General features: G+C 38.6%; 3 protein-coding genes across 3 annotated transcripts; 1 reads left to right on the forward strand and 2 right to left on the reverse strand.

The window, feature by feature from the left end:
- Positions 1-5,935: 5,935 nt before the first annotated feature.
- LOC107190947 (histone H2A-like) lies at positions 5,936-6,419 on the reverse strand. The gene has a single exon (XM_015579860.1). The coding sequence runs from the start codon at positions 6,367-6,369 to the stop codon at positions 5,995-5,997; it is 375 nt and encodes a 124-aa protein (XP_015435346.1). The 5' UTR covers positions 6,370-6,419; the 3' UTR covers positions 5,936-5,994.
- A 2,305-nt stretch (positions 6,420-8,724) lies between these two features.
- LOC107190956 (late histone H1-like) lies at positions 8,725-10,354 on the reverse strand. Its single transcript, XM_015579871.1, has 2 exons — positions 10,075-10,354; positions 8,725-9,665 (listed from the first exon to the last, which is right to left on the reverse strand). Exon 2 carries the CDS (start codon positions 9,535-9,537, stop codon positions 8,848-8,850), a length of 690 nt encoding a protein of 229 aa, XP_015435357.1. The 5' UTR covers positions 9,538-9,665; positions 10,075-10,354; the 3' UTR covers positions 8,725-8,847.
- Positions 10,355-12,452: 2,098 nt separating this feature from the next.
- LOC107191004 (histone H2B-like) lies at positions 12,453-12,861 on the forward strand. Its single transcript, XM_015579924.1, has one exon. The coding sequence runs from the start codon at positions 12,490-12,492 to the stop codon at positions 12,859-12,861; it is 372 nt and encodes a 123-aa protein (XP_015435410.1). The 5' UTR covers positions 12,453-12,489.
- The last annotated feature ends 613 nt before the right edge of the window (positions 12,862-13,474 follow it).

The following is a 13,474-nucleotide window of genomic DNA, read 5'->3' on the forward strand; positions in this document are numbered from 1 at the left end:
GACGGTTATAATCGTCGGCAATAGATTTTAGCAGTGAAACTATAGCTTCCAGGATGAAGTCGTACAATGAGTGTATAATACCCATCTTCAAGTCGCAATTACTTAAATTTAAATAATAATTCAAACAGAAGTAAACGGTTTGTTTTCATGAATCTAAGACCTTCGTCATCCTTCGAACATTTCGTACTCGAAAATGGAACTTTATCTATGTATAATTCGATTTGATATCACACAAATGACGTCTGATCAATTATTACGTCTGAAAGATTAACAATTACTTTCATATTCCTGATATCGATAGTTTCCATTTTGTACAATCTCTACCATTCGAAGTACCGCAATTATGCGAAAATCGATGTCCATAAAGGTCGCAGATCGATGAAGCTTTTGCGTCATATAGACTCGATCGGAATATAACACATCCGTCTGAACAGGAGTATCGGAAAATTCGGCAGGAAGACGATGAACAGCAGTACCAAAGGCGACAGTAACAACAGCACGCTGGCGTATATCACCAACCACCATACCGATGATATTCCCAGAATCGGATCCAACATTATAAATGCTGGTCGGTCGAAAAGTCACGCATCAAGAAATTTCGGTGCATCTGTGGATTTTTGCGATACCCCGATTACGCAAAAACAATCTTCGGTCAGGATCATCATCCGTCCGTTTTAGTCGTCTGACGATCATTCAACGGCGAAGACTCTGAAAAAAGGAGAATTTATTAATTACAAGGTTCAATTTTATTAACACACGATTATGTACACATATTATGTATATCTACAAGCTACACTTGGCTAAAGACGCAATGACAGACTCCACATATTTCAGTGACAGTGCGTTTCGTTGCTTCATGAATAACGCTGAATCCCATTGAAACTAAAAGTCAAGACACCTCAGGAATTTCAGTCTTTAAATAGAAAATGACCGTGACTACCTCTAGACATAACGACTCGATTACCTGACCGTGTTACCTTCCAGGAACAATAGACATAACCGTTGGAACCTACAAAATGATAATCTTAATGAATCAATATTTCTAATTTCTGTCTTTATTGCAGAAACAATTATCATCTGTATAAATGTTTAAGCCTCACTGTACTACCTGACTTCCATCGAATACACTGAAATCTCTGTCCGTAAACGTTTATAAATTATTCTTCCTCCCGAGCATCCTCCAACTTCAGCAACATTTGTATTTGCAATTCCTCCGCATACCTTTCAGCGGTTCGCTCTCTGAGATTCTTTGGACTCATCGAATAAGAAGCTGACAGCATTTACGCAACAACGTAATACCGCTTGAGCCCGTCGCTACGTGACATCGAGGACACTTTTAGACTATTATGCCACCGAAATCAGATGGCTCAAGACTTCTCCTCCATCCCTCGTCAATTAGAATAGCAACCGTCTAATTTTCTCTCGTCGCGTAACCGCGTTTCGTGTTTGCCACCGATTTCAAGGATACTTCATACACCGGTTGCATCATTCCAGCGACTTCACCGAGGAAAGGTGAACCAGTCTTCCGTACAATATGCGAAATAATCGACGTCGGATGTGTTGCGCAGCGAACCGCGTGCAGACCACGATTATGGATAAATCGAGCCCGTTCGTTTTCAGGTAGTCACAGTTTTCTAACGCAAAGCAGAAAGAGACTCGATATAATGGAACAACACACACACAAACATATGGCCATACACGCTACTGAGCTACTTTACCGGTCGCTCGATTGCGCAACCGAGCCACCGGCTCCTTTGTAACAATTGTGTAACCCTGCATTGATTGCTTCTTACGGCAAATATCATCCGATGTTTTTCCGTCTGATGTGACCTGGGCGTCAGTTTACGTAGTTTTTCATGCATTCTTACCCTTTGCACTCGGAATTGCCTAATTTCCTGAACAACGCCGGATTAAGAGGGGAGGGGCTAAGGGTGGTGCAGTACTGGGTCCAATTTTGACCAGAAGGGCCCCGTTCTAAACCGTCCGTTTATGTAAAGAAATAATTGAATTCAATTTTGTGCACTGTTTCCTTTTTGAAATAATTATAAATCGTACTAAATGTAGAAGTAAATCGGACCACTATTATTAAAATATAAGGAGGCATTGTTGAAATGAACGTTACCCATAACATATCTGCTGACAAGCCTTCGTTATGATTAAGTGTTATTCAATTTTATTTAGAATAAATTTCAATTTTTTAAGATTCATCGATCTAATGAATAACAGACGATTGAACGTCGAGACCACAGAATACTTCGGAACGACTAAGAAACTATTTCGTACGTTTTATAACCTGAAAATCTAACGAGAGGCGCGATATTAATCTCCCGTTCCAAAAATTGGGTCCAATGTTCAAGGAAACCCTCGCTCGGATGAAAGCACGCTGTCGTCCTTGTACGAGTAAGTACGTTCGTCTCTGGAGACAGAGAGGGAGAAAGAGACCGGTTGAGGGCTAACGATGAGAGCCACACGAGGTTAAGGTGGGGGAAAAAAAACGTATCGAAAAGTGACTGGCTGGGCGTCGAATACGAGAGCAACGGTCATGCGATAAAAATTATCGACCGGTATGTAATACAGCTGCGCGCGTGTGTCGCGCCCACAATCCCAGGTGCATACGCGTTTGATCGTGTACACGGTGACCGCGATCGCACCGCGGAAAGTGAAATTTTCGCAATTGCGTAATCGTAGCATAATACCATTATCCGGCGTCGATCGCAGGTATACCCGATTACGGAGCACAGACGGCCATTAATGAAACGCCACGGGAGGAAAAACACCACGAGGAGGATCGAGATCCCGTGACCGTTTTTATACACGTTTTTCCTTTCCTTTTTGCAGCTTAATAATCTTTGCGCAGATTACTGCTATTATTATTGTTAGATAAAGGTATTATGCAACGCAGAAAATTGCAATTGAACGCGCAAAATGTGAGGGTCAACGGAACCCCACATTTAAGCCTAATCGTGCATACGGTTCATCTTAGGCATTGAGCGAATTTCGTGTGCAAGTGTAAGTAAGTTTGCAAATAAAAAAACTGTGTCAAAACCTAGTTACAATTCCACGGAAAAATCACTTAGGTGGCTGAATACTTTTGTAACCAACTGTATGTATTCTTTTATTGCTTCGGAACAAAAACTATTCGCGCTCTGATATCTTCGTTATAATACAGAGCACAGTATTCGGTTCTCTAAATTTTTACCTGAATCAATTGAAGCTGATAAATACAGTTGAACTTTTCACAGAAGTAAATCGAGAACAGATGCTTTATGAACTGTAAGTATTGTGCTCGTGGTATCTAACGGTTTGACATTCATTTATTTATTTTATAAACCATTGTTGGAATTTTGTCTATAGTTTAGTTCGTTGGAATATTCAGGTATATATCTTTGAGTTATACCTGCCACGTTATACATAATTTCGACAACCGGTTTCTCTTCCTGTATGTTCTATTGTACTCTACGTGGGTGTTATAAGATGGCGGGAAACACCGAGGTCCCCGACACCTCACAAAGAAATTGCATCTTTGAATAATAAAAATCGCGCGCGAATTTATTAATTCACTCCGGTGTTTCTGGGTCAAAGTGAAAGAGTTCTTGCTAGTCAGTGAACGAAGGAGAATTTCGATCCGTTCTCCGGTACCCGCGATGTCCTTGTACCCGTAAAAAATTCACGGGCTCAATACATACGCAACGAAATGCGAACTAAGTTCGCTGCGATCTTTCAATGTCTACCACACGTTGACTCGGTGATTCCAAAGGGACTTTCGATCCAGTTGAAAACTGGGTAAACAATAGAACGGACTCTCGTATAGAACCGTTCCGATACAAGTCAAATTCCACCGAACTTCACCGAGAATCATTGACACCACAAAATCGTCGAGTGTCACCAATCCACCGATCACCAAGTCAACAATCCTAAAGCATCGTTCGATCTTTCCAAAACAGAGATGGGCAAATTCATTACCTAAATGAATAATTTCGAATAACGAAGAAAAGATAAGAAAAATACTTCACTTCTAATCGATTAAACGTGTAAATTCCAATTTTCATAATAGAATATTTTTTCTTGAATGAGTTGCACACTTAACAGGCAATTTTTTTGCCTTATTAACTGTTTTGAAAGGTCAGGAACACAATCTTAGATACTGCTATTTCCCTATGTATTATGCGAATAAAATTGTGCCCAAATCTGTTCTAAAAGAATAGAACGTCCACGAAAACCGGAGACCACTAGCAAAAACATGATGTTCGTCGATCATGCGTACCTTTCCTCGGTCAGGCACAATCCACATCACAGAACCGACCGTTGACGCCCTCGATCTCTCGAGGATTCAAACGGACGACTATCAGCCGGGTCTGCACTACGACACGATATGTGTCTCGTTCACGATTTCCGCGAGTCCTCCACCACCGACAATGATAGTTGAACACGTGTGTAGGATCGTTTCTCGTGTGCGTCCAGTCGCTTTCCGCGGACTGACGCGCGCACGGCCGGCTCCCATGTTTCGATGTCCCGAGTACTTTCCCTTTCTTTCGGCGCTTCGAGACCGAGTTACGTCGATTGAGTCACCTGGTAAATGCCTCGTCGGCGTCGAACAGAGGACGTGATTACTGGCGACCGATCCTCGCACCTATAGCCGATCTTCAGTCGAATCTCGATGGCATTGACGGGTTCCAGCGTCGACCTTCTTCAACCTTTCTTTCAGCCTCCTCTCTGTACCCGTTGGCTCTCCTTTCGTCTCACGTTGTGCTTGCAAAAAGGTTCGCCATTGAAGCCATATAACGGGGATACTGTATTGGGTCAGCGGGTAAAGAATGCGTACGCGTCTGTTTTCATCGTGAAACTTTCAAACTTGCATTTTTTGGAGCATTAATTGTGTACAGGTTATTTTCGAATTTTTATTGCCGATTGAAAAATTGAATACTGTCTAAAACATTTGTTCGAAACTTATGCACAAAACGTAATTGCAATCATTTAAATAAAATAACAAATATTTAATATTTTCGAGTGTGCGTGTGCTGTGCGTCATCATGGTGTCCAATTCTTATATCTCGTCTGTGGCCCCACTTGGGTTGACCTGCAAGACGCAGTTAGCTCCATTGTGTAGAAAAAAAAGGGATAGGCCTTTCAGTCCCCCAGCAGGCCCAGCATTTTTTAGTTCCGTTACATCCCTTTAGCCGGGGCAAACCCTGCACCTTGAGAAAAACAATGGAATATTGTTGAAAACCGTTTCAGCCATGCGCGACTCATTTGGCAAGACCTGTGACTCATTTAATACAATTTTATATCGAGTCTGGTAACTGCGCACAGCGTCGCCTTGCGTGCTGTGCGTCAAATGAGGTTCAATGCACTCGCACTGAAGCAGTGTTGAGTGGCAATTTGGTTTTTAAATACATTTAATGCAACTGAAATGTATGCACCAGCGCCGTTGTTAAACAATATCCGAAGCTCCGATCAAACTGTGTTTACCTTATGAGCAAATACTGCTGTACCAATGCACGGTTAACCATCGAGTTGTCTTACCAAATGCAAATAAACGTTGGAATAAATAACTATGTATCAAAATAATGATGTAACAACGATGAATCACAGATGCTAGTTTCTAGATAAATAAATATGTCTTGCTTTACCTTCTCACATGTTCTTGGCAATTCCACAATTATGTATCTACAATTTTTTGAAGTTACAGCAATGAATAAGTAGGTTTTTGTACCACAAAATAAAATAAGGTTCCGAACAGTATGTTGGTAGATTCTAACTCAAAATGAGTAGAATGCTATTGCTTAATTGAAATTTTATTAAAGAACAGTCTTTTTACAGTTCGATAATAAAAGTCAGAAGGAAGGTATGGGGAAATTAAGTTGCTCAATAAGCTGAGAACCTATAACAAGATAGGATGATTTTTAAATGTTACTTGACTAGAGTTATCCTTCATTATAAATTTGTTGGCCCTAAAAAGGGCCGTTATGAGTGTGCGGATCTATACAGAGCACTTTATGCCTTCTTTTCGGTCTTCTTGGGCAAAAGAACAGCTTGGATGTTAGGCAGAACACCACCCTGGGCGATGGTGACTCCAGAAAGCAGTTTGTTTAACTCCTCGTCATTCCTGATGGCCAATTGCAAGTGTCTAGGAATAATCCTAGTCTTCTTGTTGTCACGGGCAGCGTTACCCGCCAATTCCAGAACTTCAGCGGCCAAGTATTCCATGACTGCTGCCAAATAGACAGGAGCCCCAGCACCAACGCGTTCAGCGTAATTTCCTTTTCGGAGCAGTCTGTGGATACGTCCAACAGGGAACTGCAGACCAGCTCTGTTAGAGCGGGACTTTGCCTTTCCCTTTATTTTACCACCTTTTCCACGTCCAGACATGTTTTTAATGCAAAGTTGAACGAAACGAAAAGAACTTCAATGTTTCTCCCTTGTGGTACAAGCGAAGAATGATGCTTCCGACCAGGAAATTTCGCCTTTTATACGTTTTGAGAGGGGAGCGCGCTCCGCCAATCACGTACCGAGTTAGACTGCTAGCATGCGATTGGTGCGCCGTCGCTGTGGATTCAGACATGTGCTCAACGAGGATCCGCCATATTGTTTTGAGGTAGAAAGCATATGCAATGAAAAACATAAAAAAAATGTTGAATTGATAATTAATAATGTATCATTATGGTTTTGAGTAAAGCAATAAAAAAAAAATTCACGTCCTTGTGACTATATGAAAAAATAATTCGAACGTCACACTAAATACAATTGAAACTTAAACAAATAAAAAAAATATTAAAAACGTAGTAATAGTCTGGTGACTATTGCAATATGCAAATGTAATCGACGACGTCATTATGGATAAGAAACAAGATGTATATACTAGAGGAATTTAACCAAAGTCGGAGCACATCGTAAAAATTGGCGGGAAAGATATCCAGGTAAACGTGTTTGTCCTCTTAACGTGGTTTGCAGCTGTTCTTTTTGAAAAAACGCTACGAGAATAAAAGACTTTCTGTTCTGGGACATATGTTATTTCGAAAGAATAAAAACCTGTACTTAATCATTAATTACCACACAGAGAGTTAAAGTATTAATTTATATTATAATATAACCTATAAATTGTTCATAAAAGTACCTATAATTTCTGATTTACAAGGTTTTTATTTCATTACTCTCTACTAGATAGTTATTTTTTTATACATAGTGATAAGTATATTTCATATAATTTTTTATGTTCCCGCTAATGTAAAAAATAGCGTCGAAGTTAGGCAAGTCACACGCCCACCAAAAGTAATAGGCTCATGGTGGAGTAAAATATGAACATGGAATAACTATCCACTATACCACTGTTCTCACTTTATTTTACAACTTCAGTTTTTGATATTATTCTGGCCTTCTCTCGTGCTATACGAAGGCTGTTTTTGCGAGCAAAAACATATGATAGATTTAAGTTTATCAATAAATAAATTATTGAATTTCGTCATCACGGGTCTGTGAACGATGAATGCGATAGATACTTTAAGCTTCCATAATGCCTCTTTTGCCAAGACTGCATCGTGAGCAAGTTTTCAAAAACTTTCAATATATTTTAAGACCGTTGTAAGACCATTCTTGATTTACATTTTACGTATGTTCATTGAAAATGTTTACAATAATATCATACATAGCATGTAAACTAAAGCACTACCGTTATTATACAAAAACAACATATTGAATCCGAATTGACAAAATAACCTAACATACAGAATTTGTATACTGTAATAAATGTACTTTTTTCTCGATTCTGAAGGTAATGTTTCATTAAAGCAATAACTACGCCTTGCTAATTATTTTATAACAATTGATTCATTTGAAAGTCTGATTCTTAATTCTATCTTTCATCCTAATACAGTGTGAAGGAATAGTCTTTCTTATTTTGTTTATCTGTTTGTAAAATTATTCAAACTATAAATTTGACGTATAAAGCATTAAAAATATGTTGTTTCATATGTTGAGGGTGTTTATACTTCAACAAAAACTATTAAAACTATACTACGGCAAAAAATAGACCAAAAGTGTACATAAAAAAAGTATACTTCTAACATGAATGTGCTCATGGAAAATAAGTGAATTGAAAAAACACCATGGAGGAACACATGAAATAGTTCGTAGTATATTTTTAAAAAAATCTGAAACGTTCATTAATTCATCATAGCCCCAACGCAGCTCCAGAAAGGTTTAATTTATGATACACTGAAGAGTGCTGATGGCTTTCCCTTTGCGAAATCCCACGGTGACGGACAATTGACCGTTAGGAAACATCTAAAAAGACGGTAAAAAAATCCAGTTTCATAGAATGGTAAGACGGCTATCCAGGTATTTATATCTATTATTGCCCACATAGTTCCTGCGGTTTTCCACAAGTATTTGAATCATTAGTCTTTTCGAAAGTTCAAGGGAGTATCTTGCAAATGCATATCAATCTATCACTAACATGCTACGTGCAGGTTATGTGCAAACAGCAATGTTGATGCAAAAATTCCTATACCTACGATTAATATTACCATGCTTCAATCAACCACTTTTGTGGTTGTTATATATATATATACATACAGATACAAATTTCTGGACTCGAGCTTGCATAAAAAAAGGTGTATAATTATAAAATAAGTATTCTCGTAAACAATACATAAATATAACAGGACTAGATTTTATACAAAAGCATTCTTATGAGAATGTTTTTAACTTGAGGTAACAGTTTGGGAGGTTTAAGTTTATTAAAAAGGAATAGGGATATAGTCATTGCGAGTAAAAACTCGAGAACATTCCTTCATTAAAGAGTTTGTGGCCCTGATAAGGGCCAATGGTATTTCATTTGTGGTCAAATAATTATTTCTTTGCTGCTGCCTTGGCTTTTGGTGACTTTGAAGTCTTAGGCTTTGGCGTTCTAGTCTTAGCCGCTGGAGCCTTGGACGCCTTCTTCGTTTTGGACAGATTTTTCGTCTGTACTGCCTTTTGTTTAGCTGCTGCTGCCTCTGCTTTCTTCGCAGCGGGAGTCTTAACTTTCTTCGGCGATGCTGGCTTCTTCACCACCGCAGGTTTCTTGGCTGCAACTGGCTTCTTTACGGCGACTGTTTTCTTCTGGCTGGCAGGCTTCTTCTCAGCAGACTTCTTTTCCGCTCCAGCCGTAGATTCGGTCTTCCTCACCTCGCGCTTTGGTTTACTTTTGGACTCTGAACCTTTAGGCGCAGAGAGCTTGAACGAACCCGAAGCGCCCTTTCCTTTCGTCTGAACAACAGCGCCGGTAGTAACAGCTGATTTCAAGTACCTCTTGATGAACGGTGCTAGTTTTTCGCCATCAACCTTGTACGTTGATGCGATATACTTTTTGATGGCCTGAAGCGACGATCCCTTGCGATCCTTCAGCTCCTTAATGGCGGCGTTTACCATCTCTGAAGTTGGTGGATGAGATGATTTAGGACGCTCAGATTTCGCCTTCGATTTCGCGGTCTTTTTCGCAGGCGCATTGGACACATTGTCCGATGCAGCTGCGTTTCCAGAGCTTGTCTTGTCTTCCATGTTAACAATGGCGGTCCAGTAATGTCACAGCTTTACAAGTCGTTCACAGATGACGCTCTATGCGGAATATTTGCAGTTGGCTTTTTGGAGTGGGGGCTTCTCGTACCACAGTGCAGTGCGCCCTCTACCTAGAGAAACAAAAATAAATTCAGGTGAAATTACTTGCATAAAATAATTAAAAAAAAAAAAAAATCAACATTTCTTTTAAGGTTTCGATTCATGTTCGGTGAACTATTTTCAAAAGATAAGTTATACGCTCACGCACATATGGACGCCATGTAACAGGAAGCGTAGTCAAAATGGTCGAATGATTAAGGCAATTAATTTTTAAATTGTTGGAATATAAAATATGAACATATACTGTATCAAATATCCAATAGAATAATGTTTACAGCAAGCTTTTTGCGAAAATGTTGTAATTGATGTCGGAAGAGTAGCGCCTGAATAGGAAAACACTCCCGATAGAGTATGGCGCAGCGACGACTGCATTTTGAGATCCCGTATGATAATCGATTGAAGATCTGTGTTCGGACTTACCAACTCAATAGTCAGGTTTCAATTGCGCGAGCAAACGTATGAATAAATACAATATGCTATTGTATAAAGAGACGCGCTTAATAAAGAGACAGTCGAAACTTGAAAATGTTTTGTTCTATCTACAAGACACTATTCACAAATAAACTATATCAGACCCGCTCCACTACTAGAGAAAATGAAACTGAAACACAATTATGTGAATCAGCAAAGAAATAACAAAGCTACTCGAGAAAAAACAATCGTCAGAATCGAACGATGCAACAAGAGTCGAAGTACGTACTGTCCGTCCGTCACGAAGAATGATGCTCCTGGCTAGGAAATTTCGCTTCTTATACGTTCGAGGGAGAGCGGGCGCTCGACCAATCAGATTACGAGTTGAGTTTGGTGCGCCACCACTCACGGTGACGTCCATCTGTTCATCAAGAAACCGCCATATTTTTAATGCAGAAAGCGTATATTTTGAGAAATAATGAGGAGTCAAAAGTAATAATATACTATTATCATTCTGAATGTGGTTGTGAAAAAAATGAACGCTTCTGTGACCATGCGACAAAAACAATCCAATGTCGTCTTACAATCAACTGACACCCAACAAACACAATCAATACATATGTACTATTAGTTAACTCGACTACACTAGGAATTATATTACCCGAATGTAAATAATGAAGCCATTCAAAAGAAGAAATAACATGTGTAAACTGAAGTGACCCGTCTAGTCAGAGCGTAGCGTAGAAATTGGCGGGAACGATATTCACGTTATTGACAGCATGTTTGTCTCTTTCACGTGGTCTGCAGCTGTTCGTTCTGTAGAAAAGCTATACGAACGAAAGACTTTCTCTTTTAGGAGACATACTTACTACATCAAAATTAATAAAAATCTGCCCCATCGAATCTTTCTAAAAGTACTCATAGTTTCTAATTTCTCAATTTTTGTCATTGTCATAATCATTATTTTATACACGAAAATAAGTATTTTCTTTGTAATTTTTAGTTATTAATATTCATTGCATGGAGACTCGTCTGTTAATGTCCTTGTTCGGAAGTTTTTACTAGTTTATTTATCGACTGTTGTTGGCAATAAAGAATAAGATAAGCTCTGGAAACACAACTGCATCGGAAAATAAGATATTCAATGTGCTTGTGACCAGGCTACGAAATCTCAGCGCCCTAAGTAATCTGATCCGAAGACTCGGAAATGATAAATACCGACGCTAAGAAGTTCAAAGACCGTATGAGTGTATATTCAAGACCAAATGTAGTGTATCTGAAATGTCTAATTAAACTTAAAAATATCCATTTCTGAAGCAGTTTCTGTGTTACACAGAAACATATTTAATAAACTTGAAGTTTTAGCCGTTCACGAAATCTGTTCTAGCAGTCGCCAAGCTGTCTTCAACGTTAAACTTGGCGAAGGGAAAGCGATCGACCCTTCCGGGTTTCGTAAATCAGACCCTTTTTAGGACAATATTCGGAGTCAGATAAAGAAGATTTTAAGCGAATGTGATGCAGGAATTCATTTTATGTACATGTATAATTTTGATTATACCGTTGATGACGTTACGTCTGTAAAACATTTATACTTTCTATAAAATATAGGATTAATTATTTTATTTCGTAGACAGAATAATTATTTCGCTTCGACATTGTCCCTACACATGTTTTATGCTTTCAAATAAGACTTTTTATAGGAATTTAAAAACAGAGTCTAGGTCAAAGAAAATGAGTTCTTATTACTTTTAGTCCAAAAAATTATACACATAAAGTGAGATAACGTACGCAGTTTCGTGTTCTATTATTAATAGGTGATTGCATTAAAAAAACTAATGTCTGATTTTACAATATTCATCTGGAAAAAGCAAAATTTTGAAACAAAACGATTCTTAACTACAATACAACTAGAGACCCTAACAGACGTCAAATTCCACAATTTACTGTACGCAATTTATCATCAACTTAAACTGAGCGTCCAAAAAAGCAATTTATGTACATATATATATCGTAGATCATACTGCCTTGTTATTAATTACATTCTAATATACACGTATCTAGGATGTCTAAAATACTTTAGCTATAAGAACTATAAAAATATCTGAAAGCACTATACATGCAATAGGTAGGATTTTATTAACAATTCATTTAATAAACAGTGATACATATTTTTAAATTGTTAGAAAGGTATAATATTATCTGCAGTACTTTTTCTGTGCTGGTGGCGCCACCAGAAGCAAACGTGTGCGTACCTACCATAATGGCGGGAATGCGGCATATGGCCGCCATCGTGAGGTCGCACGCGATTGGTGCGCTCCAACTTACCCTCCATGACTTAAATACAGCCCGTTTTTGGGCGAGGACTCATTCAACCACGAACTGTCGTAGAGTGAATATAACTTTTGCGTTCTCAAAGAAGTTATTATGCCTCCTAAGACGAGTGGAAAAGCTGTGAAGAAGGCTGGAAAAGCCCAGAAGAACATCAGCAAGACTGACAAAAAGAAGAAGAGGAAGAGGAAGGAAAGCTACGCTATCTACATCTACAAGGTGCTGAAACAAGTCCATCCTGATACCGGAATCTCTAGCAAAGCTATGAGCATCATGAACAGTTTTGTGAATGATGTCTTCGAGCGTATTGCTGCTGAAGCTTCTCGTTTGGCTCATTACAACAAGAGGTCTACCATTACATCTCGGGAAATCCAGACTGCTGTCAGGCTTCTGTTGCCTGGTGAATTGGCCAAGCACGCAGTCTCTGAAGGCACTAAGGCAGTCACCAAGTACACCAGTTCAAAGTAAACTGTGCCTCCTCATTTTGAATCGGCCCTTTTTAGGGCCAAAAATTTTGTCCAAACGTTAGATACATTCTGGTTCAGTAAAACATTCAACTTTTTATGGTAAATACACTAATTTAGTATTTACATGTCCTATTAATAAATACTCTTTAACCTGTTTCCTGCCAATATGAATATGGCTAGTTACACGACTTCTACAATAAATAACCATGTAATTAACCGACATTTCTACTAAAATACACAATAAACATACAATCGCATTGAGTGTCAGTTTAGTATTGATTGAAATTAAAGCAATATAAACTATGGCTCTGATCTGAGTCACCGGCATCGAACATGATGAACTCATTTTATATATGTATGTATATTGTGTAGTACTCTATGTACCTCCTACACTCACGGCAGACTGATTTATCGATTTAATTTTAAAATCTGAGAAGTTGAGTTTTTATTTGCTGCTCTATGAAAACGTGCGCCTAACTTTCCCAACTAACCATGCCATTTAACAAACAGTACGACTTTATAATGACTACAAAGTATTCAAAACTTTCAACATAGAGTGTAAGACGCTTCAAAAAATTTAAAATTGTACGTAATATATTTTATATAAAAATACG

This window comes from Dufourea novaeangliae, unplaced genomic scaffold (assembly GCF_001272555.1).
Source record: "Dufourea novaeangliae isolate 0120121106 unplaced genomic scaffold, ASM127255v1 scaffold208, whole genome shotgun sequence".
Lineage (NCBI taxonomy): Eukaryota > Metazoa > Arthropoda > Insecta > Hymenoptera > Halictidae > Dufourea > Dufourea novaeangliae.